The sequence below is a fragment of the Calonectris borealis genome, unplaced genomic scaffold (genome assembly GCF_964195595.1).
Source record: "Calonectris borealis unplaced genomic scaffold, bCalBor7.hap1.2 HAP1_SCAFFOLD_152, whole genome shotgun sequence".
Taxonomy (NCBI): Eukaryota; Metazoa; Chordata; class Aves; order Procellariiformes; family Procellariidae; genus Calonectris; species Calonectris borealis.
This window is the reverse complement of record NW_027441538.1, coordinates 58,647-83,392: the sequence shown is the minus strand read 5'-3', so window position 1 is coordinate 83,392 and position 24,746 is coordinate 58,647. Positions and strand designations below refer to the sequence as shown.

The 24,746-nt window shown below is 62.1% G+C and overlaps 1 protein-coding gene across 1 annotated transcript; it reads right to left on the bottom strand.

Moving 5' to 3' along the window:
- Nucleotides 1-313: 313 nt before the first annotated feature.
- LOC142077094 (uncharacterized) lies at nt 314-24,534 on the bottom strand. The gene is made up of 18 exons (XM_075139286.1): nt 24,373-24,534; nt 22,366-22,425; nt 20,389-20,445; nt 20,053-20,148; nt 17,386-17,442; nt 16,117-16,182; nt 15,136-15,231; nt 12,958-13,023; nt 12,194-12,243; nt 11,944-12,103; nt 10,885-10,989; nt 10,267-10,398; nt 9,910-10,020; nt 9,505-9,570; nt 7,324-7,401; nt 4,981-5,307; nt 1,567-1,659; nt 314-340 (listed from the first exon to the last, which is right to left on the bottom strand). The coding sequence occupies exons 1-18, from the start codon at nt 24,532-24,534 to the stop codon at nt 314-316; spliced, it is 1,809 nt and encodes a 602-aa protein (XP_074995387.1).
- Nucleotides 24,535-24,746: the final 212 nt, after the last annotated feature.

Here is a 24,746-nt window from a genome sequence, read left to right as displayed (position 1 = left end):
AGAGGTGCTGCTGGCCATGATCGTTGCAGAGGTGCCGGTGGGGTTTGTGGTTGCAGGGCTGTTGGTGGCCGTGGTCGCTGCAGTGGTGCTGCTGGCCATGGTCGTTGCAGAGGTGCCTGTGGGCATGGTGGGTGCAGAGGTGCTGGTGGGCATGGTGGGTGTAGAAGTGCTGGTGGCTGTGGTCGTTGCAGAGGTGCTGGTGCTCATGGTATGTGCAGAGATGCTGGTGGCTGTGGTGGGTGCAGAAGCGCTGGTGGCCGTAGCCGTTGCAGAGGTGCCTGTGGGCATGGTGGTTGCAGGGCTGTTGGTGGTTCTAATGCTTGTTAAGGTGCTGGTGGTTCTGGTAATTGGAGAGGTGCTGGTGCTCATGGTATCTGCAGAGATGCTGGTGGCTGTGGTGGGTGCAGAGGTGCTGGTGGGCATGGAGGTTGCAGGGCTGCTGGTGGGCGTAGTGCTTGTGAAGGTGCTGGTGGGCATGGTGGGTGCAGAGGTGCTGGTGGCCGTGGTGCTTGCAGAGGTGCTCGTGCTCATGGTGGGTGCAGAGGTGCTGGTGACGGTGGTCGTTGGAGAGGTGCTGGTGCTCATGGTATGTGCAGAGATGCTGGTGGCTGTGGTGGCTGCAGAGGTGCTGGTGGCCGTGGTGCTTTCAGCGGTGCCAGTGCCCATAGTGGTTGCAGAGGTGCCGGTGGGCATGGTGGTTGCAGGGCTGCTGGTGCCCATAGTGCTTGTGAAGCTGCTGATGGCTGTGGTCGCTGCAGAGGTGCTGCTGTCCATGGTCGTTGCAGAGGTGCCTGTGGGCTTTGTGGTTGCAGGGCTGTTGGTGGCCGTGGTCGCTGCAGAGGTGCTGCTGGCCATGGTCGTTGCAGAGGTGCCTGTGGGCATGATGGGTGCAGAGGTGCTGGTGGGCATGGTTGGTGTAGTAGTGCTGGTGGCGGTGGTCGTTGGAGAGGTGCTGGTGCTCATGGTATGTGCAGAGATGCTGGTGGCTGTGGTGGGTGCAGAGGCGCTGGTGTCCGTAGCCGTTGCAGAGGTGCCTGTGGGCATGGTGGTTGCAGGGCTGCTGGTGGGCGTAGTGCTTGTTAAGGGGCTTGTGGACACGGTGGATGCAGAGGTGCTGGTGGCCGTGGTCGTTGCAGAGGTGTCTGTGGGCATGGTGGTTGCAGGGGTGCTGGTGGCCGTGGTCGTTGGAGAGGTGCTGGTGCTCATGGTATGTGCAGAGATGCTGGTGGCTGTGGTGGGTGCAGAAGAGCTGGTGTCCGTAGCCGTTGCAGAGGTGCCTGTGCGCATGGTGGTTGCAGGGCTGCTGGTGGGCGTAGTGCTTGTGAAGGTGCTGGTGGGTATGGTGGGTGCAGAGGTGCTGGTGGCCGTGGTGCTTGCAGAGGTGCTGCTGGCCGTGGTCTCTGCAGAAGCGCTGGTGGCCGTGGTCGTTGCAGAGGTGTCTGTGGGCATGGTGGTTGCAGGGCTGTTGGTGGTTCTAATGCTTGTGAAGGTGCTGGTGGGCTTGGTGGGTGCAGAGGTGCTGGTGGCCGTGGTGCTTTCTGAGCTGCTCGTGCTCATGGTGGTTGCAGGGGTGCTGGTGGGCATGGTGGGTGCAGAGGTGCTGGTGGCGGTGGTCGTTGGAGAGGTGCTGGTGCTCATGGTATGTGCAGAGATGCTGGTGGCTGTGGTGGCTGCAGTGGTGCTGCTGGCCGTGGTCATTGCAGAGGTGCCTGTGGGCATGGAGGTTGCAGGGCTGCTGGTGGGCACGGTGCTTGTGAATGTACTGGTGGGTATGGTGGGTGCAGAGGTGCTGGTGGCCGTGGTGCTTTCAGCGGTGCCAGTGCCCATAGTGGTTGCAGAGGTGCCGGTGGGCATGGTGGTTGCAGGGCTGCTGGTGCCCATAGTGCTTGTGAAGTTCCTGGTGGCCGTGGTCGCTGCAGAGGTGCTGCTGTCCATGGTCGTTGCAGAGGTGCCTGTGGGCTTTGTGGTTGCAGGGCTGTTGGTGGCCGTGGTCGCTGCAGAGGTGCTGCTGGCCATGGTCGTTGCAGAGGTGCCTGTGGGCATGGTGGGTGCAGAGGTGCTGGTGGGCATGGTGGGTGTAGAAGTGCTGGTGGCTGTGGTCGTTGCAGAGGTGCTGGTGCTCATGGTATGTGCAGAGATGCTGGTGGCTGTGGTGGGTGCAGACGAGCTGGTGTCCGTAGCCGTTGCAGAGGTGCCTGTGGGCATGGTGGTTTCAGGGCTGCTGGTGGGCGTAGTGCTTGTGAAGTTGCTGATGGCCGTGGTCTCTGCAGAAGCGCTGGTGGCCGTGGTCGTTGCAGAGGTGCCGGTGGGCATGGTGGTTGCAAGGGTGCTGGTGGCGGTGGTCGTTGGAGAGGTGCTGGTGCTCATGGTATGTGCAGAGATGCTGGTGGCTGTGGTGGGTGCAGAAGCGCTGGTGGCCCTAGCCGTTGCAGAGGTGCCTGTGCGCATGGTGGTTGCAGGGCTGCTGGTGGGCGTAGTGCTTGTGAAGGTGCTGGTGGGTATGGTGGGTGCAGAGGTGCTGGTGGCCGTGGTGCTTTCAGCGGTGCCAGTGCCCATAGTGGTTGCAGAGGTGCCGGTGGGCATGGTGGTTGCAGGGCTGCTGGTGCCCATAGTGCTTGTGAAGGTGCTGGTGGCCGTGGTCGCTGCAGAGGTGCTGCTGTCCATGGTCGTTTCAGAGGTGCCTGTGGGCATGGTGGTTGCAAGGGTGCTGGTGGGCGTAGTGCTTGTTAAGGGGCTGGTGGGCATGGTGGGTGCAGAGGTGCTGGTGGCCGTGCTGCTTGCAGAGGTGCTCATGCTCATGGTGGTTGCAGGGGTGCTGGTGGGAATAGTGGGTGCAGGGGTGCTGGTGGGCATGGAGGTTGCAGGGCTGCTGGTGGGCGTAGTGCTTGTGAAGGTGCTGGTGGGCATGGTGGGTGCAGAGGTGCTGGTGGCGGTGGTCGTCGGAGAGGTGCTGGTGCTCATGGTATGTGCAGAGATGCTGGTGGCTGTGATGGGTGCAGAAGCGATGGTGGCCGTGGTCGTTGCAGAGGTGCCTGTGCGCATGGTGGTTGCAGGGCTGCTGGTGGGCGTAGTGCTTGTGAAGGTGCTGGTAGCCATGATGCTTGCAGAGGTGCTGCTGGCCGTGGTCGTTGCAGAGGTGTCTGTGGGCATGGTGGTTGCAGGGCTGTTGGTGGTTCTAATGCTTGTTAAGGTGCTGCTGGGCATGGTGGGTGCAGAGGTGCCGGTTGCCACGGTGGTTGCAGAGGTGCTGGAGCTCACGATATTTGCAGAGGTGCTGCTGGCCATGGCTGTTGCAGAGGTGGCTGTGGGCATGGTGGTTACAGGGCTGTTGGTGGCCATAGTGCTTGTGAAGGTGCTGGTGGGCATGGTGGGTGCAGAGGTGCCAGGCCCCATAGGGGTTGCAGAGGTGGCTGTGGGCATGGTGGTTGCAGAGCTGCTGGTGGCCATAGTGCTTGTGAAGGTGCCGCTGGCCGTGGTCGTTGCAGAGGTGCTGATGGCCGTGGACGTTGCAGAGGTGCCTGTGGGCATGGGGGTTGCAGGGCTGCTGGTGGGCACAGTGCTTGTGAATGTACTGGTGGGTATGGTGGGTGCAGAGGTGCTGGTGGCCGTGGTGCTTTCAGCGGTGCCTGTGCCCATAGTGGTTGCAGAGGTGCCGGTGGGCATGGTGGTTGCAGGGCTGCTGGTGCCCATAGTGCTTGTGAAGTTGCTGGTGGCCGTGATGCTTGCAGAGGTGCTGCTGGCCGTGGCCGTTGTAGAGGTGCCGGTGGGGTTTGTGGTTGCAGGGCTGTTGGTGGCCATGGTCGCTGCAGAGGTGCTGCTGGCCATGGTCGTTGCAGAGGTGCCTGTGGGCATGGTGGGTGCAGAGGTGCTGGTGGGCATGGTGGGTGTAGAAGTGCTGGTGGCTGTGGTCGTTGCAGAGGTGCTGGTGCTCATGTTATCTGCAGAGATGCTGGTGGCTGTGGTGGGTGCAGAGGCGCTGGTGTCCGTAGCCGTTGCAGAGGTGGCTGTGGGCATGGTGGTTGCAGGGCTGCTGGTGGGCGTAGTGCTTGTGAAGTTGCTGATGGCCGTGGTCTCTGCAGAAGTGCTGGTGGCCGTGGTCGTTGCAGAGGTGCCGGTGGGCATGGTGGTTGCAGGGCTGCTGGTGGGTGTAATGCTTGTTAAGGGGTTTGTGGACATGGTGGATGCAGAGGTGCTGGAGGCTGTGGTCGTTGCAGAGGTGTCTGTGGGCATGGTGGTTGCAAGGGTGCTGGTGGCGGTGGTCGTTGGAGAGGTGCTGGTGCTCATGGTATGTGCAGAGATGCTGGTGGCTGTGGTGAGTGCAGAAGCGCTGGTGGCCGTGGTCGTTGCAGAGGTTTCTCTGGGCATGGTGGTTGCAGGGCTGTTGGTGGTTCTAATGCTTGTTAAGGTGCTGGTGGGCATGGTGGGTGCAGAGGTGCTGGTGGCTGTGGTAATTGGAGAGGTGTTGGTGCTCATGGTATGTGCAGTGATGCTGGTGGCTGTGGTGGGTGCAGAGGTGCTGGTGGGCATGGAGGTTGCAGGGCTGCTGGTGGGCGTAGTGCTTGTGAAGGTGCTGGTGGGCATGGTGGGTGCAGAGGTGCTGGTGGCCGTGGTGCTTGCAGAGGTGCTCGTGCTCATGGTGGTTGCAGGGGTGCTGGTGGGCATGGTGGGTGCAGAGGTGCTGGTGGCGGTGGTCGTTGGAGAGGTGCTGGTGCTCATGGTATGTGCAGAGATGCTGGTGGCTGTGGTGGCTGCAGTGGTGCTGCTGGCCATGGTCATTGCAGAGGTGCCTGTGGGCATGGGGGTTGCAGGGCTGCTGGTGCCCATAGTGCTTGTGAAGGTGCTGGTGGCCGTGGTCGCTGCAGAGGTGCTGCTGTCCATGGTCGTTGCAGAGGTGCCTGTGGGCATGGTGGTTGCAGGGCTGCTGGTGGGCGTAGTGCTTGTGAAGGTGCTGGTGGGCATGGTGGGTGCAGAGGTGCTGGTGGCCGTGCTGCTTGCAGAGGTGCTCATGCTCATGGTGGTTGCAGGGGTGCTGGTGGGAATAGTGGGTGCAGGGGTGCTGGTGGGCATGGAGGTTGCAGGGCTGCTGGTGGGCGTAGTGCTTGTGAAGGTGCTGGTGGGCATGGTGGGTGCAGAGGTGCTGGTGGCGGTGGTCGTTGGAGAGGTGCTGGTGCTCATGGTATGTGCAGAGATGCTGGTGGCTGTGATGGGTGCAGAAGCGATGGTGGCCGTGGTCGTTGCAGAGGTGCCTGTGCGCATGGTGGTTGCAGGACTGCTGGTGGGCGTAGTGCTTGTGAAGGTGCTGGTAGCCATGATGCTTGCAGAGGTGCTGCTGGCCGTGGTCGTTGCAGAGGTGTCTGTGGGCATGGTGGTTGCAGGGCTGTTGGTGGTTCTAATGCTTGTTAAGGTGCTGCTGGGCATGGTGGGTGCAGAGGTGCTGGTGGGCATGGTGGGTGCAGAGGTGCCGGTTGCCACGGTGGTTGCAGAGGTGCTGGAGCTCACGATATTTGCAGAGGTGCTGCTGGCCATGGCTGTTGCAGAGGTGGCTGTGGGCATGGTGGTTACAGGGCTGTTGGTGGCCATAGTGCTTGTGAAGGTGCTGGTGGGCTTGGTGGGTGCAGAGGTGCTGGTGGCCGTGGTGCTTTCAGAGGTGCTCGTGCTCATGTTGGTTGCAGAGATGCTGGTGGCTGTGGTGGGTGCAGAGGCGCTGGTGTCCGTGGCCGTTGCAGAGGTGCCGGTGGGGTTTGTGGTTGCAGGGCTGTTGGTGGCCATGGTCGCTGCAGAGGTGCTGCTGGCCATGATCGTTGCAGAGGTGCCGGTGGGGTTTGTGGTTGCAGGGCTGTTGGTGGCCGTGGTCGCTGCAGTGGTGCTGCTGGCCATGGTCGTTGCAGAGGTGCCTGTGGGCATGGTGGGTGCAGAGGTGCTGGTGGGCATGGTGGGTGTAGAAGTGCTGGTGGCTGTGGTCGTTGCAGAGGTGCTGGTGCTCATGGTATGTGCAGAGATGCTGGTGGCTGTGGTGGGTGCAGAAGCGCTGGTGGCCGTAGCCGTTGCAGAGGTGCCTGTGGGCATGGTGGTTGCAGGGCTGTTGGTGGTTCTAATGCTTGTTAAGGTGCTGGTGGTTCTGGTAATTGGAGAGGTGCTGGTGCTCATGGTATCTGCAGAGATGCTGGTGGCTGTGGTGGGTGCAGAGGTGCTGGTGGGCATGGAGGTTGCAGGGCTGCTGGTGGGCGTAGTGCTTGTGAAGGTGCTGGTGGGCATGGTGGGTGCAGAGGTGCTGGTGGCCGTGGTGCTTGCAGAGGTGCTCGTGCTCATGGTGGGTGCAGAGGTGCTGGTGACGGTGGTCGTTGGAGAGGTGCTGGTGCTCATGGTATGTGCAGAGATGCTGGTGGCTGTGGTGGCTGCAGAGGTGCTGGTGGCCGTGGTGCTTTCAGCGGTGCCAGTGCCCATAGTGGTTGCAGAGGTGCCGGTGGGCATGGTGGTTGCAGGGCTGCTGGTGCCCATAGTGCTTGTGAAGCTGCTGATGGCTGTGGTCGCTGCAGAGGTGCTGCTGTCCATGGTCGTTGCAGAGGTGCCTGTGGGCTTTGTGGTTGCAGGGCTGTTGGTGGCCGTGGTCGCTGCAGAGGTGCTGCTGGCCATGGTCGTTGCAGAGGTGCCTGTGGGCATGATGGGTGCAGAGGTGCTGGTGGGCATGGTTGGTGTAGTAGTGCTGGTGGCGGTGGTCGTTGGAGAGGTGCTGGTGCTCATGGTATGTGCAGAGATGCTGGTGGCTGTGGTGGGTGCAGAGGCGCTGGTGTCCGTAGCCGTTGCAGAGGTGCCTGTGGGCATGGTGGTTGCAGGGCTGCTGGTGGGCGTAGTGCTTGTTAAGGGGCTTGTGGACACGGTGGATGCAGAGGTGCTGGTGGCCGTGGTCGTTGCAGAGGTGTCTGTGGGCATGGTGGTTGCAGGGGTGCTGGTGGCCGTGGTCGTTGGAGAGGTGCTGGTGCTCATGGTATGTGCAGAGATGCTGGTGGCTGTGGTGGGTGCAGAAGAGCTGGTGTCCGTAGCCGTTGCAGAGGTGCCTGTGCGCATGGTGGTTGCAGGGCTGCTGGTGGGCGTAGTGCTTGTGAAGGTGCTGGTGGGTATGGTGGGTGCAGAGGTGCTGGTGGCCGTGGTGCTTGCAGAGGTGCTGCTGGCCGTGGTCTCTGCAGAAGCGCTGGTGGCCGTGGTCGTTGCAGAGGTGTCTGTGGGCATGGTGGTTGCAGGGCTGTTGGTGGTTCTAATGCTTGTGAAGGTGCTGGTGGGCTTGGTGGGTGCAGAGGTGCTGGTGGCCGTGGTGCTTTCTGAGCTGCTCCTGCTCATGGTGGTTGCAGGGGTGCTGGTGGGCATGGTGGGTGCAGAGGTGCTGGTGGCGGTGGTCGTTGGAGAGGTGCTGGTGCTCATGGTATGTGCAGAGATGCTGGTGGCTGTGGTGGCTGCAGTGGTGCTGCTGGCCGTGGTCATTGCAGAGGTGCCTGTGGGCCTGGAGGTTGCAGGGCTGCTGGTGGGCACGGTGCTTGTGAATGTACTGGTGGGTATGGTGGGTGCAGAGGTGCTGGTGGCCGTGGTGCTTTCAGCGGTGCCAGTGCCCATAGTGGTTGCAGAGGTGCCGGTGGGCATGGTGGTTGCAGGGCTGCTGGTGCCCATAGTGCTTGTGAAGTTCCTGGTGGCCGTGGTCGCTGCAGAGGTGCTGCTGTCCATGGTCGTTGCAGAGGTGCCTGTGGGCTTTGTGGTTGCAGGGCTGTTGGTGGCCGTGGTCGCTGCAGAGGTGCTGCTGGCCATGGTCGTTGCAGAGGTGCCTGTGGGCATGGTGGGTGCAGAGGTGCTGGTGGGCATGGTGGGTGTAGAAGTGCTGGTGGCTGTGGTCGTTGCAGAGGTGCTGGTGCTCATGGTATGTGCAGAGATGCTGGTGGCTGTGGTGGGTGCAGACGAGCTGGTGTCCGTAGCCGTTGCAGAGGTGCCTGTGGGCATGGTGGTTTCAGGGCTGCTGGTGGGCGTAGTGCTTGTGAAGTTGCTGATGGCCGTGGTCTCTGCAGAAGCGCTGGTGGCCGTGGTCGTTGCAGAGGTGCCGGTGGGCATGGTGGTTGCAAGGGTGCTGGTGGCGGTGGTCGTTGGAGAGGTGCTGGTGCTCATGGTATGTGCAGAGATGCTGGTGGCTGTGGTGGGTGCAGAAGCGCTGGTGGCCCTAGCCGTTGCAGAGGTGCCTGTGCGCATGGTGGTTGCAGGGCTGCTGGTGGGCGTAGTGCTTGTGAAGGTGCTGGTGGGTATGGTGGGTGCAGAGGTGCTGGTGGCCGTGGTGCTTTCAGCGGTGCCAGTGCCCATAGTGGTTGCAGAGGTGCCGGTGGGCATGGTGGTTGCAGGGCTGCTGGTGCCCATAGTGCTTGTGAAGGTGCTGGTGGCCGTGGTCGCTGCAGAGGTGCTGCTGTCCATGGTCGTTTCAGAGGTGCCTGTGGGCATGGTGGTTGCAAGGGTGCTGGTGGGCGTAGTGCTTGTTAAGGGGCTGGTGGGCATGGTGGGTGCAGAGGTGCTGGTGGCCGTGCTGCTTGCAGAGGTGCTCATGCTCATGGTGGTTGCAGGGGTGCTGGTGGGAATAGTGGGTGCAGGGGTGCTGGTGGGCATGGAGGTTGCAGGGCTGCTGGTGGGCGTAGTGCTTGTGAAGGTGCTGGTGGGCATGGTGGGTGCAGAGGTGCTGGTGGCGGTGGTCGTCGGAGAGGTGCTGGTGCTCATGGTATGTGCAGAGATGCTGGTGGCTGTGATGGGTGCAGAAGCGATGGTGGCCGTGGTCGTTGCAGAGGTGCCTGTGCGCATGGTGGTTGCAGGGCTGCTGGTGGGCGTAGTGCTTGTGAAGGTGCTGGTAGCCATGATGCTTGCAGAGGTGCTGCTGGCCGTGGTCGTTGCAGAGGTGTCTGTGGGCATGGTGGTTGCAGGGTTGTTGGTGGTTCTAATGCTTGTTAAGGTGCTGCTGGGCATGGTGGGTGCAGAGGTGCCGGTTGCCACGGTGGTTGCAGAGGTGCTGGAGCTCACGATATTTGCAGAGGTGCTGCTGGCCATGGCTGTTGCAGAGGTGGCTGTGGGCATGGTGGTTACAGGGCTGTTGGTGGCCATAGTGCTTGTGAAGGTGCTGGTGGGCATGGTGGGTGCAGAGGTGCCAGGCCCCATAGGGGTTGCAGAGGTGGCTGTGGGCATGGTGGTTGCAGAGCTGCTGGTGGCCATAGTGCTTGTGAAGGTGCCGCTGGCCGTGGTCGTTGCAGAGGTGCTGATGGCCGTGGACGTTGCAGAGGTGCCTGTGGGCATGGGGGTTGCAGGGCTGCTGGTGGGCACAGTGCTTGTGAATGTACTGGTGGGTATGGTGGGTGCAGAGGTGCTGGTGGCCGTGGTGCTTTCAGCGGTGCCTGTGCCCATAGTGGTTGCAGAGGTGCCGGTGGGCATGGTGGTTGCAGGGCTGCTGGTGCCCATAGTGCTTGTGAAGTTGCTGGTGGCCGTGATGCTTGCAGAGGTGCTGCTGGCCGTGGCCGTTGTAGAGGTGCCGGTGGGGTTTGTGGTTGCAGGGCTGTTGGTGGCCATGGTCGCTGCAGAGGTGCTGCTGGCCATGGTCGTTGCAGAGGTGCCTGTGGGCATGGTGGGTGCAGAGGTGCTGGTGGGCATGGTGGGTGTAGAAGTGCTGGTGGCTGTGGTCGTTGCAGAGGTGCTGGTGCTCATGTTATCTGCAGAGATGCTGGTGGCTGTGGTGGGTGCAGAGGCGCTGGTGTCCGTAGCCGTTGCAGAGGTGGCTGTGGGCATGGTGGTTGCAGGGCTGCTGGTGGGCGTAGTGCTTGTGAAGGTGCTGCTCGCCGTGGTCTCTGCAGAAGTGCTGGTGGCCGTGGTCGTTGCAGAGGTGCCGGTGGGCATGGTGGTTGCAGGGCTGCTGGTGGGTGTAATGCTTGTTAAGGGGTTTGTGGACATGGTGGATGCAGAGGTGCTGGAGGCTGTGGTCGTTGCAGAGGTGTCTGTGGGCATGGTGGTTGCAAGGGTGCTGGTGGCGGTGGTCGTTGGAGAGGTGCTGGTGCTCATGGTATGTGCAGAGATGCTGGTGGCTGTGGTGAGTGCAGAAGCGCTGGTGGCCGTGGTCGTTGCAGAGGTTTCTCTGGGCATGGTGGTTGCAGGGCTGTTGGTGGTTCTAATGCTTGTTAAGGTGCTGGTGGGCATGGTGGGTGCAGAGGTGCTGGTGGCTGTGGTAATTGGAGAGGTGTTGGTGCTCATGGTATGTGCAGTGATGCTGGTGGCTGTGGTGGGTGCAGAGGTGCTGGTGGGCATGGAGGTTGCAGGGCTGCTGGTGGGCGTAGTGCTTGTGAAGGTGCTGGTGGGCATGGTGGGTGCAGAGGTGCTGGTGGCCGTGGTGCTTGCAGAGGTGCTCGTGCTCATGGTGGTTGCAGGGGTGCTGGTGGGCATGGTGGGTGCAGAGGTGCTGGTGGCGGTGGTCGTTGGAGAGGTGCTGGTGCTCATGGTATGTGCAGAGATGCTGGTGGCTGTGGTGGCTGCAGTGGTGCTGCTGGCCATGGTCATTGCAGAGGTGCCTGTGGGCATGGGGGTTGCAGGGCTGCTGGTGCCCATAGTGCTTGTGAAGGTGCTGGTGGCCGTGGTCGCTGCAGAGGTGCTGCTGTCCATGGTCGTTGCAGAGGTGCCTGTGGGCATGGTGGTTGCAGGGCTGCTGGTGGGCGTAGTGCTTGTGAAGGTGCTGGTGGGCATGGAGGTTGCAGGGCTGCTGGAGGTTCTAATGCTTGTTAAGGGGCTGGTGGGCATGGTGGGTGCAGAGGTGCTGGTGGCCGTGCTGCTTGCAGAGGTGCTCATGCTCATGGTGGTTGCAGGGGTGCTGGTGGGAATAGTGGGTGCAGGGGTGCTGGCGGGCATGGAGGTTGCAGGGCTGCTGGTGGGCGTAGTGCTTGTGAACGTGCTGGTGGGCATGGTGGGTGCAGAGGTGCTGATGGCCGTGGTCGTTGGAGAGGTGCTGGTGCTCATGGTATGTGCAGAGATGCTGGTGGCGGTGGTGGGTGCAGAGGCGCTGGTGGGCGTTGTGGTTGCTGGCCTGCTGGTGGTTCTAAAGCTTGTTAAGGGGTTGGTGGTCATGGTGGGTGCAGAGGTGCCGGTTGCCACGGTGGTTGCAGAGGTGCTGGAGCTCACGATATTTGCAGAGGTGCTGCTGGCCATGGTTGTTGCAGAGGTGGCTGTGGGCATGGTGGTTGCAGGGCTGCTGGTGGCCATAGTGCTTGTGAAGGTGCCGCTGGCCGTGGTCGTTGCAGAGGTGCTGATGGCCGTGGACGTTGCAGAGGTGCCTGTGGGCATGGGGGTTGCAGGGCTGCTGGTGGGCGTAGTGCTTGTGAAGGTGCTGGTGGGCATGGTGGGTGCAGAGGTGCTGGTGGCCGTGGTGCTTGCAGAGGTGCTCGTGCTCATGGTGGGTGCAGAGGTGCTGGTGACGGTGGTCGTTGGAGAGGTGCTGGTGCTCATGGTATGTGCAGAGATGCTGGTGGCTGTGGTGGCTGCAGAGGTGCTGGTGGCCGTGGTGCTTTCAGCGGTGCCAGTGCCCATAGTGGTTGCAGAGGTGCCGGTGGGCATGGTGGTTGCAGGGCTGCTGGTGCCCATAGTGCTTGTGAAGCTGCTGATGGCTGTGGTCGCTGCAGAGGTGCTGCTGTCCATGGTCGTTGCAGAGGTGCCTGTGGGCTTTGTGGTTGCAGGGCTGTTGGTGGCCGTGGTCGCTGCAGAGGTGCTGCTGGCCATGGTCGTTGCAGAGGTGCCTGTGGGCATGATGGGTGCAGAGGTGCTGGTGGGCATGGTTGGTGTAGTAGTGCTGGTGGCGGTGGTCGTTGGAGAGGTGCTGGTGCTCATGGTATGTGCAGAGATGCTGGTGGCTGTGGTGGGTGCAGAGGCGCTGGTGTCCGTAGCCGTTGCAGAGGTGCCTGTGGGCATGGTGGTTGCAGGGCTGCTGGTGGGCGTAGTGCTTGTTAAGGGGCTTGTGGACACGGTGGATGCAGAGGTGCTGGTGGCCGTGGTCGTTGCAGAGGTGTCTGTGGGCATGGTGGTTGCAGGGGTGCTGGTGGCCGTGGTCGTTGGAGAGGTGCTGGTGCTCATGGTATGTGCAGAGATGCTGGTGGCTGTGGTGGGTGCAGAAGAGCTGGTGTCCGTAGCCGTTGCAGAGGTGCCTGTGCGCATGGTGGTTGCAGGGCTGCTGGTGGGCGTAGTGCTTGTGAAGGTGCTGGTGGCCGTGATGCTTGCAGAGGTGCTGCTGGCCGTGGTCTCTGCAGAAGCGCTGGTGGCCGTGGTCGTTGCAGAGGTGTCTGTGGGCATGGTGGTTGCAGGGCTGTTGGTGGTTCTAATGCTTGTGAAGGTGCTGGTGGGCTTGGTGGGTGCAGAGGTGCTGGTGGCCGTGGTGCTTTCTGAGCTGCTCATGCTCATGGTGGTTGCAGGGGTGCTGGTGGGCATGGTGGGTGCAGAGGTGCTGGTGGCGGTGGTCGTTGGAGAGGTGCTGGTGCTCATGGTATGTGCAGAGATGCTGGTGGCTGTGGTGGCTGCAGTGGTGCTGCTGGCCGTGGTCATTGCAGAGGTGCCTGTGGGCATAGAGGTTGCAGGGCTGCTGGTGGGCACGGTGCTTGTGAATGTACTGGTGGGTATGGTGGGTGCAGAGGTGCTGGTGGCCGTGGTACTTTCAGCGGTGCCAGTGCCCATAGTGGTTGCAGAGGTGCCGGTGGGCATGGTGGTTGCAGGGCTGCTGGTGCCCATAGTGCTTGTGAAGTTCCTGGTGGCCGTGGTCGCTGCAGAGCTGCTGCTGTCCATGGTCGTTGCAGAGGTGCCTGTGGGCTTTGTGGTTGCAGGGCTGTTGGTGGCCGTGGTCGCTGCAGAGGTGCTGCTGGCCATGGTCGTTGCAGAGGTGCCTGTGGGCATGGTGGGTGCAGAGGTGCTGGTGGGCATGGTGGGTGTAGAAGTGCTGGTGGCTGTGGTCGTTGCAGAGGTGCTGGTGCTCATGGTATGTGCAGAGATGCTGGTGGCTGTGGTGGGTGCAGACGAGCTGGTGTCCGTAGCCGTTGCAGAGGTGCCTGTGGGCATGGTGGTTTCAGGGCTGCTGGTGGGCGTAGTGCTTGTGAAGTTGCTGATGGCCGTGGTCTCTGCAGAAGCGCTGGTGGCCGTGGTCGTTGCAGAGGTGCCGGTGGGCATGGTGGTTGCAAGGGTGCTGGTGGCGGTGGTCGTTGGAGAGGTGCTGGTGCTCATGGTATGTGCAGAGATGCTGGTGGCTGTGGTGGGTGCAGAAGCGCTGGTGGCCCTAGCCGTTGCAGAGGTGCCTGTGCGCATGGTGGTTGCAGGGCTGCTGGTGGGCGTAGTGCTTGTGAAGGTGCTGGTGGGTATGGTGGGTGCAGAGGTGCTGGTGGCCGTGGTGCTTTCAGCGTTGCCAGTGCCCATAGTGGTTGCAGAGGTGCTGGTGGGCATGGTGGTTGCAGGGCTGCTGGTGCCCATAGTGCTTGTGAAGGTGCTGGTGGCCGTGGTCGCTGCAGAGGTGCTGCTGTCCATGGTCGTTTCAGAGGTGCCTGTGGGCATGGTGGTTGCAAGGGTGCTGGTGGGCGTAGTGCTTGTTAAGGGGCTGGTGGGCATGGTGGGTGCAGAGGTGCTGGTGGCCGTGCTGCTTGCAGAGGTGCTCATGCTCATGGTGGTTGCAGGGGTGCTGGTGGGAATAGTGGGTGCAGGGGTGCTGGTGGGCATGGAGGTTGCAGGGCTGCTGGTGGGCGTAGTGCTTGTGAAGGTGCTGGTGGGCATGGTGGGTGCAGAGGTGCTGGTGGCGGTGGTCGTTGGAGAGGTGCTGGTGCTCATGGTATGTGCAGAGATGCTGGTGTCTGTGGTGGCTGCAGTGGTGCTGCTGGCCGTGGTCATTGCAGAGGTGCCTGTGGGCATAGAGGTTGCAGGGCTGCTGGTGGGCACGGTGCTTGTGAATGTACTGGTGGGTATGGTGGGTGCAGAGGTGCTGGTGGCCGTGGTGCTTTCAGCGGTGCCAGTGCCCATAGTGGTTGCAGAGGTGCCGGTGGGCATGGTGGTTGCAGGGCTGCTGGTGCCCATAGTGCTTGTGAAGGTGCTGGTGGCCGTGGTCGCTGTAGAGGTGCTGCTGTCCATGGTCGTTTCAGAGGTGCCTGTGGGCTTTGTGGTTGCAGGGCTGTTGGTGGCCGTGGTCGCTGCAGAGGTGCTGCTGGCCATGGTCGTTGCAGAGGTGCCTGTGGGCATGGTGGGTGCAGAGGTGCTGGTGGGCATGGTGGGTGTAGAAGTGCTGGTGGCTGTGGTCGTTGCAGAGGTGCTGGTGCTCATGGTATGTGCAGAGATGCTGGTGGCTGTGGTGGGTGCAGACGAGCTGGTGTCCGTAGCCGTTGCAGAGGTGCCTGTGGGCATGGTGGTTTCAGGGCTGCTGGTGGGCGTAGTGCTTGTGAAGTTGCTGATGGCCGTGGTCTCTGCAGAAGCGCTGGTGGCCGTGGTCATTGCAGAGGTGCCGGTGGGCATGGTGGTTGCAAGGGTGCTGGTGGCGGTGGTCGTTGGAGAGGTGCTGGTGCTCATGGTATGTGCAGAGATGCTGGTGGCTGTGGTGGGTGCAGAAGCGCTGGTGGCCCTAGCCGTTGCAGAGGTGCCTGTGCGCATGGTGGTTGCAGGGCTGCTGGTGGGCGTAGTGCTTGTGAAGGTGCTGGTGGGTATGGTGGGTGCAGAGGTGCTGGTGGCCGTGGTGCTTTCAGCGGTGCCAGTGCCCATAGTGGTTGCAGAGGTGCCGGTGGGCATGGTGGTTGCAGGGCTGCTGGTGCCCATAGTGCTTGTGAAGGTGCTGGTGGCCGTGGTCGCTGCAGAGGTGCTGCTGTCCATGGTCGTTTCAGAGGTGCCTGTGGGCATGGTGGTTGCAAGGGTGCTGGTGGGCGTAGTGCTTGTTAAGGGGCTGGTGGGCATGGTGGGTGCAGAGGTGCTGGTGGCCGTGCTGCTTGCAGAGGTGCTCATGCTCATGGTGGTTGCAGGGGTGCTGGTGGGAATAGTGGGTGCAGGGGTGCTGGTGGGCATGGAGGTTGCAGGGCTGCTGGTGGGCGTAGTGCTTGTGAAGGTGCTGGTGGGCATGGTGGGTGCAGAGGTGCTGGTGGCGGTGGTCGTTGGAGAGGTGCTGGTGCTCATGGTATGTGCAGAGATGCTGGTGGCTGTGATGGGTGCAGAAGCGATGGTGGCCGTGGTCGTTGCAGAGGTGCCTGTGCGCATGGTGGTTGCAGGGCTGCTGGTGGGCGTAGTGCTTGTGAAGGTGCTGGTAGCCATGATGCTTGCAGAGGTGCTGCTGGCCGTGGTCGTTGCACCGGTGTCTGTGGGCATGGTGGTTGCAGGGCTGTTGGTGGTTCTAATGCTTGTTAAGGTGCTGCTGGGCATGGTGGGTGCAGAGGTGCTGGTGGGCATGGTGGGTGCAGAGGTGCCGGTTGCCACGGTGGTTGCAGAGGTGCTGGAGCTCACGATATTTGCAGAGGTGCTGCTGGCCATGGCTGTTGCAGAGGTGCCTGTGGGCATGGTGGTTACAGGGCTGTTGGTGGCCATAGTGCTTGTGAAGGTGCTGGTGGGCATGGTGGGTGCAGAGGTGCCAGGCCCCATAGGGGTTGCAGAGGTGCCTGTGGGCATGGTGGTTGCAGAGCTGCTGGTGGCCATAGTGCTTGTGAAGGTGCCGCTGGCCGTGGTCGTTGCAGAGGTGCTGATGGCCGTGGACGTTGCAGAGGTGCCTGTGGGCATGGGGGTTGCAGGGCTGCTGGTGGGCACAGTGCTTGTGAATGTACTGGTGGGTATGGTGGGTGCAGAGGTGCTGGTGGCCGTGGTGCTTTCAGCGGTGCCTGTGCCCATAGTGGTTGCAGAGGTGCCGGTGGGCATGGTGGTTGCAGGGCTGCTGGTGCCCATAGTGCTTGTGAAGTTGCTGGTGGCCGTGATGCTTGCAGAGGTGCTGCTGGCCGTGGCCGTTGTAGAGGTGCCGGTGGCGTTTGTGGTTGCAGGGCTGTTGGTGGCCATGGTCGCTGCAGAGGTGCTGCTGGCCATGGTCGTTGCAGAGGTGCCTGTGGGCATGGTGGGTGCAGAGGTGCTGGTGGGCATGGTGGGTGTAGAAGTGCTGGTGGCTGTGGTCGTTGCAGAGGTGCTGGTGCTCATGTTATCTGCAGAGATGCTGGTGGCTGTGGTGGGTGCAGAGGCGCTGGTGTCCGTAGCCGTTGCAGAGGTGGCTGTGGGCATGGTGGTTGCAGGGCTGCTGGTGGGCGTAGTGCTTGTGAAGGTGCTGCTCGCCGTGGTCTCTGCAGAAGTGCTGGTGGCCGTGGTCGTTGCAGAGGTGCCGGTGGGCATGGTGGTTGCAGGGCTGCTGGTGGGTGTAATGCTTGTTAAGGGGTTTGTGGACATGGTGGATGCAGAGGTGCTGGAGGCTGTGGTCGTTGCAGAGGTGTCTGTGGGCATGGTGGTTGCAAGGGTGCTGGTGGCGGTGGTCGTTGGAGAGGTGCTGGTGCTCATGGTATGTGCAGAGATGCTGGTGGCTGTGGTGAGTGCAGAAGCGCTGGTGGCCGTGGTCGTTGCAGAGGTTTCTCTGGGCATGGTGGTTGCAGGGCTGTTGGTGGTTCTAATGCTTGTTAAGGTGCTGGTGGGCATGGTGGGTGCAGAGGTGCTGGTGGCTGTGGTAATTGGAGAGGTGTTGGTGCTCATGGTATGTGCAGTGATGCTGGTGGCTGTGGTGGGTGCAGAGGTGCTGGTGGGCATGGAGGTTGCAGGGCTGCTGGTGGGCGTAGTGCTTGTGAAGGTGCTGGTGGGCATGGTGGGTGCAGAGGTGCTGGTGGCCGTGGTGCTTGCAGAGGTGCTCGTGCTCATGGTGGTTGCAGGGGTGCTGGTGGGCATGGTGGGTGCAGAGGTGCTGGTAGCGGTGGTCGTTGGAGAGGTGCTGGTGCTCATGGTATGTGCAGAGATGCTGGTGGCTGTGGTGGCTGCAGTGGTGCTGCTGGCCGTGGTCATTGCAGAGGTGCCTGTGGGCATAGAGGTTGCAGGGCTGCTGGTGGGCACAGTGCTTGTGAATGTACTGGTGGGTATGGTGGGTGCAGAGGTGCTGGTGGCCGTGGTGCTTTCAGCGGTGCCTGTGCCCATAGTGGTTGCAGAGGTGCCGGTGGGCATGGTGGTTGCAGGGCTGCTGGTGCCCATAGTGCTTGTGAAGTTCCTGGTGGCCGTGGTCGCTGCAGAGGTGCTGCTGTCCATGGTCGTTGCAGAGGTGCCTGTGGGCTTTGTGGTTGCAGGGCTGTTGGTGGCCGTGGTCGCTGCAGAGGTGCTGCTGGCCATGGTCGTTGCAGAGGTGCCTGTGGGCATGGTGGGTGCAGAGGTGCTGGTGGGCATGGTGGGTGTAGAAGTGCTGGTGGCTGTGGTCGTTGCAGAGGTGCTGGTGCTCATGGTATGTGCAGAGATGCTGGTGGCTGTGGTGGGTGCAGACGAGCTGGTGTCCGTAGCCGTTGCAGAGGTGCCTGTGGGCATGGTGGTTTCAGGGCTGCTGGTGGGCGTAGTGCTTGTGAAGTTGCTGATGGCCGTGGTCTCTGCAGAAGCGCTGGTGGCCGTGGTCGTTGCAGAGGTGCCGGTGGGCATGGTGGTTGCAAGGGTGCTGGTGGCGGTGGTCGTTGGAGAGGTGCTGGTGCTCATGGTATGTGCAGAGATGCTGGTGGCTGTGGTGGGTGCAGAAGCGCTGGTGGCCCTAGCCGTTGCAGAGGTGCCTGTGCGCATGGTGGTTGCAGGGCTGCTGGTGGGCGTAGTGCTTGTGAAGGTGCTGGTGGGTATGGTGGGTGCAGAGGTGCTGGTGGCCGTGGTGCTTTCAGCGGTGCCAGTGCCCATAGTGGTTGCAGAGGTGCCGGTGGGCATGGTGGTTGCAGGGCTGCTGGTGCCCATAGTGCTTGTGAAGGTGCTGGTGGCCGTGGTCGCTGCAGAGGTGCTGCTGTCCATGGTCGTTTCAGAGGTGCTTGTGGGCATGGTGGTTGCAGGGCTGCTGGTGCCCATAGTGCTTGTGAAGGTGCTGGTGGCCGTGGTCGCTGCAGAGGTGCTGCTGTCCATGGTCGTTTCAGAGGTGCTTGTGGGCATGGTGGTTGCAAGGGTGCTGGTGGGCGTAGTGCTTGTTAAGGGGCTGGTGGGCATGGTGGGTGCAGAAGCGCTGGTGGCCGTGGTCGTTGCAGAGGTGTCTGTGGGCATGGTGGTTGCAGGGCTGTTGGTGGTTGTAATGCTTGTGAAGGTGCTGCTGGGCATAGTGGGTGCAGAGGTGCTGGTGGCCGTGGTGCTTTCTGAGCTGCTCGTGCTCATGGTGGTTGCAGGGGTGCTGGTGGGCATGGTGGGTGCAGAGGTGCTGGTGGCGGTGGTCGTTGGAGAGGTGCTGGTGCTCATGGTATGTGCAGAGATGCTGGTGTCTGTGGTGGCTGCAGTGGTGCTGCTGACCGTGGTCATTGCAGAGGTGCCTGTGGGCATGGGGGTTGCAGGGCTGCTGGTGGGCACAGTGCTTGTGAAGGTACTGGTGGGTATGGTGGGTGCAGAGGTGCTGGTGGCCGTGGTGCTTTCAGCGGTGCCAGTGCCCATAGTGGTTGCAGAGGTGCCGGTGGGCATGGTGGTTGCAGGGCTGCTGGTGCCCATAGTGCTTGTGAAGTTCCTGGTGGCCGTGGTCGCTGCAGAGCTGCTGCTGTCCATGGTCGTTGCAGAGGTGCCTGTGGGCTTTGTGGTTGCAGGGCTGTTGGTGGCCGTGGTCACTGCAGAGGTGCTGCTGGCCATGGTCGTTGCAGAGGTGCCTGTGGGCATGGTGGGTGCAGAGGTGCTGGTGGGCATGGTGGGTGTAGAAGTGCTGGTGGCCGTGGTCGTTGCAGAGGTGTCTGTGGGCATTGTGGTTGCAAGGGTGCTGGTGGGCGTAGTGCTTGTGAAGGTGCTGGTGGCCGTGATGCTTGCAGAGGTGCTGCTGGCCGCGGTCATTGCAGAGGTGTCTGTGGGCATGGTGGTTGCAGGGCTGTTGGTGGTTCTAATGCTTGTTAAGGTGCTGGTGGGCATGGTGGGTGCAGAGGTGCTGGTGGGCATGGTGGGTGCAGAGGTGCTGGTGGCTGTGGTAATTGGAGAGGTGCTGGTGTCTGTGGTGGGTGCAGAGGCGCTGGTGGGCATTGTGGTTGCTGGCCTGCTGGTGGTTCTAAAGCTTGTTAAGGGGTTGGTGGTCATGGTGGGTGCAGAGGTGCCGGTTGCCACGGTGGTTGCAGAGGTGCTGGAGCTCACGATATTTGCAGAGGTGCTGCTGGCCATGGTTGTTGCAGAGGTGGCTGTGGGCATGGTGGTTGCAGGGCTGCTGCTGCCCATAGTGCTTGTGAAGGTGCTGGTGGGCATGGTGGATGCAGAGGTGCTAGTCCCCATAGGGGTTGCAGAGGTGGCTGTGGGCATGGTGGTTGCCGGGCTGCTGGTGGCCATAGTGCTTGTGAAGGTGCCGCTGGCCGTGGTCGTTGCAGAGGTGCCTGTGGGCATGGAGGTTGCAGGGCTGCTGGTGGGCACAGTGCTTGTGAATGTACTGGTGGGTATGGTGGGTGCAGAGGTGCTGGTGGCCGTGGTGCTTTCAGCGGTGCCTGTGCCCATAGTGGTTGCAGAGGTGCCGGTGGGCATGGTGGGTGCAGAGGTGCTGGTGGGCATGGTGGGTGTAGAAGTGCTGGTGGCTGTGGTCGTTGCAGAGGTGCTGGTGCTCATGTTATCTGCAGAGATGCTGGTGGCTGTGGTGGGTGCAGAGGCGCTGGTGTCCGTAGCCGTTGCAGAGGTGGCTGTGGGCATGGTGGTTGCAGGGCTGCTAGTGGGCGTAGTGCTTGTGAAGGTGTTGCTCGCCGTGGTCTCTGCAGAAGCGCTGGTGGCCGTGGTCGTTGCAGAGGTGCCGGTGGGCATGGTGGTTGCAGGGCTGCTGGTGGTTCTAATGCTTGTTAAGGTGCTGGTGGGCATGGTGGGTGCAGAGGTGCTGGTGGCTGTGGTAATTGGAGAGGTGTTGGTGCTCATGGTATGTGCAGTGATGCTGGTGGCTGTGGTGGGTGCAGAGGTGCTGGTGGGCATGGAGGTTGCAGGGCTGCTGGTGCCCATAGTGCTTGTGAAGGTGCTGGTGGCCGTGGTCGCTGCAGAGGTGCTGCTGTCCATGGTCGTTGCAGAGGTGCCTGTGGGCATGGTGGTTGCTGGGCTGCTGGTGGGCGTAGTGCTTGTGAAGGTGCTGGTGGGCATGGAGATTGCAGGGCTGCTGGAGGTTCTAATGCTTGTTAAGGGGCTGGTGGGCATGGTGGGTGCAGAGGTGCTGGTGGCCGTGCTGCTTGCAGAGGTGCTCATGCTTATGGTGCTTGCAGGGGTGCTGGTGGGTATAGTGGGTGCAGGGGTGCTGGCGGGCATGGAGGTTGCAGGGCTGCTGGTGGGCGTAGTGCTTGTGAAGGTGCTGGTGGGCATGGTGGGTGCAGAGGTGCTGCTGGCCGTGGTCGTTGGAGAGGTGCTGGTGCTCATGGTATGTGCAGAGATGCTGGTGGCGGTGGTGGGTGCAGAGGCGCTGGTGGGCGTTGTGGTTGCTGGCCTGCTGGTGGTTCTAAAGCTTGTTAAGGGGTTGGTGGTCATGGTGGGTGCAGAGGTGCCGGTTGCCACGGTGGTTGCAGAGGTGTTGGAGCTCACGATATTTGCAGAGGTGCTGCTGGCCATGGTTGTTGCAGAGGTGGCTGTGGGCATGGTGGTTGCAGGGCTGCTGGTGCCCATAGTGCTTGTGAAGGTGCCGCTGGCCGTGGTCATTGCAGAGGTGCTGATGGCCGTGGACGTTGCAGAGGTGCCTGTGGGCATGGGGGTTGCAGGGCTGCTGGTGGGCGTAGTGCTTGTGAAGGTGCTGGTGGGCATGGTGGGTGCAGAGGTGCTGGTGGCCGTGGTGCTTGCAGAGGTGCTCGTGCTCATGGTGGGTGCAGAGGTGCTGGTGACGGTGGTCGTTGGAGAGGTGCTGGTGCTCATGGTATGTGCAGAGATGCTGGTGGCTGTGGTGGCTGCAGAGGTGCTGGTGGCCGTGGTGCTTTCAGCGGTGCCAGTGCCCATAGTGGTTGCAGAGGTGCCGGTGGGCATGGTGGTTGCAGGGCTGCTGGTGCCCATAGTGCTTGTGAAGCTGCTGATGGCTGTGGTCGCTGCAGAGGTGCTGCTGTCCATGGTCGTTGCAGAGGTGCCTGTGGGCTTTGTGGTTGCAGGGCTGTTGGTGGCCGTGGTCGCTGCAGAGGTGCTGCTGGCCATGGTCGTTGCAGAGGTGCCTGTGGGCATGATGGGTGCAGAGGTGCTGGTGGGCATGGTTGGTGTAGTAGTGCTGGTGGCGGTGGTCGTTGGAGAGGTGCTGGTGCTCATGGTATGTGCAGAGATGCTGGTGGCTGTGGTGGGTGCAGAGGCGCTGGTGTCCGTAGCCGTTGCAGAGGTGCCTGTGGGCATGGTGGTTGCAGGGCTGCTGGTGGGCGTAGTGCTTGTTAAGGGGCTTGTGGACACGGTGGATGCAGAGGTGCTGGTGGCCGTGGTCGTTGCAGAGGTGTCTGTGGGCATGGTGGTTGCAGGGGTGCTGGTGGCCGTGGTCGTTGGAGAGGTGCTGGTGCTCATGGTATGTGCAGAGATGCTGGTGGCTGTGGTGGGTGCAGAAGAGCTGGTGTCCGTAGCCGTTGCAGAGGTGCCTGTGCGCATGGTGGTTGCAGGGCTGCTGGTGGGCGTAGTGCTTGTGAAGGTGCTGGTGGCCGTGATGCTTGCAGAGGTGCTGCTGGCCGTGGTCTCTGCAGAAGCGCTGGTGGCCGTGGTCGTTGCAGAGGTGTCTGTGGGCATGGTGGTTGCAGGGCTGTTGGTGGTTCTAATGCTTGTGAAGGTGCTGGTGGGCTTGGTGGGTGCAGAGGTGCTGGTGGCCGTGGTGCTTTCTGAGCTGCTCGTGCTCATGGTGGTTGCAGGGGTGCTGGTGGGCATGGTGGGTGCAGAGGTGCTGGTGGCGGTGGTCGTTGGAGAGGTGCTGGTGCTCATGGTATGTGCAGAGATGCTGGTGGCTGTGGTGGCTGCAGTGGTGCTGCTGGCCGTGGTCATTGCAGAGGTGCCTGTGGGCATAGAGGTTGCAGGGCTGCTGGTGGGCACGGTGCTTGTGAATGTACTGGTGGGTATGGTGGGTGCAGAGGTGCTGGTGGCCGTGGTGCTTTCAGCGGTGCCAGTGCCCATAGTGGTTGCAGAGGTGCCGGTGGGCATGGTGGTTGCAGGGCTGCTGGTGCCCATAGTGCTTGTGAAGTTCCTGGTGGCCGTGGTCGCTGCAGAGGTGCTGCTGTCCATGGTCGTTGCAGAGGTGCCTGTGGGCTTTGTGGTTGCAGGGCTGTTGGTGGCCGTGGTCGCTGCAGAGGTGCTGCTGGCCATGGTCGTTGCAGAGGTGCCTGTGGGCATGGTGGGTGCAGAGGTGCTGGTGGGCATGGTGGGTGTAGAAGCGCTGGTGGCCGTGGTCGTTGCAGAGGTGCCGGTGGGCATGGTGGTTGCAAGGGTGCTGGTGGCGGTGGTCGTTGGAGAGGTGCTGGTGCTCATGGTATGTGCAGAGATGCTGGTGGCTGTGGTGGGTGCAGAAGCGCTGGTGTCCGTAGCCGTTGCAGAGGTGCCTGTGCGCATGGTGGTTGCAGGGCTGCTGGTGGGCGTAGTGCTTGTGAAGGTGCTGGTGGGTATGGTGGGTGCAGAGGTGCTGGTGGCCGTGGTGCTTTCAGCGGTGCCAGTGCCCATAGTGGTTGCAGAGGTGCCTGTGGGCATGGTGGGTGCAGAGGTGCTGGTGGGCATGGTTGGTGTAGTAGTGCTGGTGGCTGTGGTCGTTGCAGAGGTGCTGGTGCTCATGGTATGTGCAGAGATGCTGGTGGCTGTGGTGGGTGCAGAAGCGCTGGTGTCCGTAGCCGTTGCAGAGGTGCCTGTGCGCATGGTGGTTGCAGGGCTGCTGGTGGGCGTAGTGCTTGTGAAGGTGCTGGTGGGTATGGTGGGTGCAGAGGTGCTGGTGGCCGTGGTGCTTTCAGCGGTGCCAGTGCCCATAGTGGTTGCAGAGGTGCCTGTGGGCATGGTGGGTGCAGAGGTGCTGGTGGGCATGGTGGGTGTAGAAGTGCTGGTGGCTGTGGTCGTTGCAGAGGTGCTGGTGCTCATGTTATCTGCAGAGATGCTGGTGGCTGTGGTGGGTGCAGAGGCGCTGGTGTCCTTAGCCGTTGCAGAGGTGGCTGTGGGCATGGTGGTTGCAGGGCTGCTAGTGGGCGTAGTGCTTGTGAAGGTGTTGCTCGCCGTGGTCTCTGCAGAAGCGCAGGTGGCCGTGGTCGTTGCAGAGGTGCCGGTGGGCATGGTGGTTGCAGGGCTGCTGGTGGTTCTAATGCTTGTTAAGGTGCTGGTGGGCATGGTGGGTGCAGAGGTGCTGGTGGCTGTGGTAATTGGAGAGGTGTTGGTGCTCATGGTATGTGCAGTGATGCTGGTGGCTGTGGTGGGTGCAGAGGTGCTGGTGGGCATGGAGGTTGCAGGGCTGCTGGTGGGCGTAGTGCTTGTGAAGGTGCTGGTGGGCATGGTGGGTGCAGAGGTGCTGGTGGCCGTGGTGCTTGCAGAGGTGCTCGTGCTCATGGTGGTTGCAGGGGTGCTGGTGGGCATGGTGGGTGCAGAGGTGCTGGTGGCGGTGGTCGTTGGAGAGGTGCTGGTGCTCATGGTATGTGCAGAGATGCTGGTGGCTGTGGTGGCTGCAGTGGTGCTGCTGGCCATGGTCATTGCAGAGGTGCCTGTGGGCATGGTGGTTGCAGGGCTGCTGGTGCCCATAGTGCTTGTGAAGGTGCTGGTGGCCGTGGTCGCTGCAGAGGTGCTGCTGTCCATGGTCGTTGCAGAGGTGCCTGTGGGCATGGTGGTTGCTGGGCTGCTGGTGGGCGTAGTGCTTGTGAAGGTGCTGGTGGGCATGGAGATTGCAGGGCTGCTGGAGGTTCTAATGCTTGTTAAGGGGCTGGTGGGCATGGTGGGTGCAGAGGTGCTGGTGGCCGTGCTGCTTGCAGAGGTGCTCATGCTTATGGTGCTTGCAGGGGTGCTGGTGGGAATAGTGGGTGCAGGGGTGCTGGCGGGCATGGAGGTTGCAGGGCTGCTGGTGGGCGTAGTGCTTGTGAAGGTGCTGGTGGGCATGGTGGGTGCAGAGGTGCTGCTGGCCGTGGTCGTTGGAGAGGTGCTGGTGCTCATGGTATGTGCAGAGATGCTGGTGGCGGTGGTGGGTGCAGAGGCGCTGGTGGGCGTTGTGGTTGCTGGCCTGCTGGTGGTTCTAAAGCTTGTTAAGGGGTTGGTGGTCATGGTGGGTGCAGAGGTGCCGGTTGCCACGGTGGTTGCAGAGGTGTTGGAGCTCACGATATTTGCAGAGGTGCTGCTGGCCATGGTTGTTGCAGAGGTGGCTGTGGGCATGGTGGTTGCAGGGCTGCTGGTGGCCATAGTGCTTGTGAAGGTGCCGCTGGCCGTGGTCATTGCAGAGGTGCTGATGGCCGTGGACGTTGCAGAGGTGCCTGTGGGCATGGGGGTTGCAGGGCTGCTGGTGGGCGTAGTGCTTGTGAAGGTGCTGGTGGGCATGGTGGGTGCAGAGGTGCTGGTGGCCGTGGTGCTTGCAGAGGTGCTCGTGCTCATGGTGGGTGCAGAGGTGCTGGTGACGGTGGTCGTTGGAGAGGTGCTGGTGCTCATGGTATGTGCAGAGATGCTGGTGGCTGTGGTGGCTGCAGAGGTGCTGGTGG

Coding starts and splice junctions, on each gene's coding strand:
- LOC142077094 (XM_075139286.1), bottom strand. CDS start 24,534: ATGCCCACAGGCACCTCTGCAACGTCCACGGCCATCAGCACCTCTGCA. Junction 5,308..7,323: donor CAACCACCATGAGCAGGAGC/AGCTCAGAAAGC, acceptor GCAAGCATCATG/GCTACCAGCACCTTCACAAG. Junction 1,660..4,980: donor CCTCTGCAAGCAGCACGGCC/ACCAGCACCTCT, acceptor GCCACCACAGCC/ACCAGCATCTCTGCACATAC.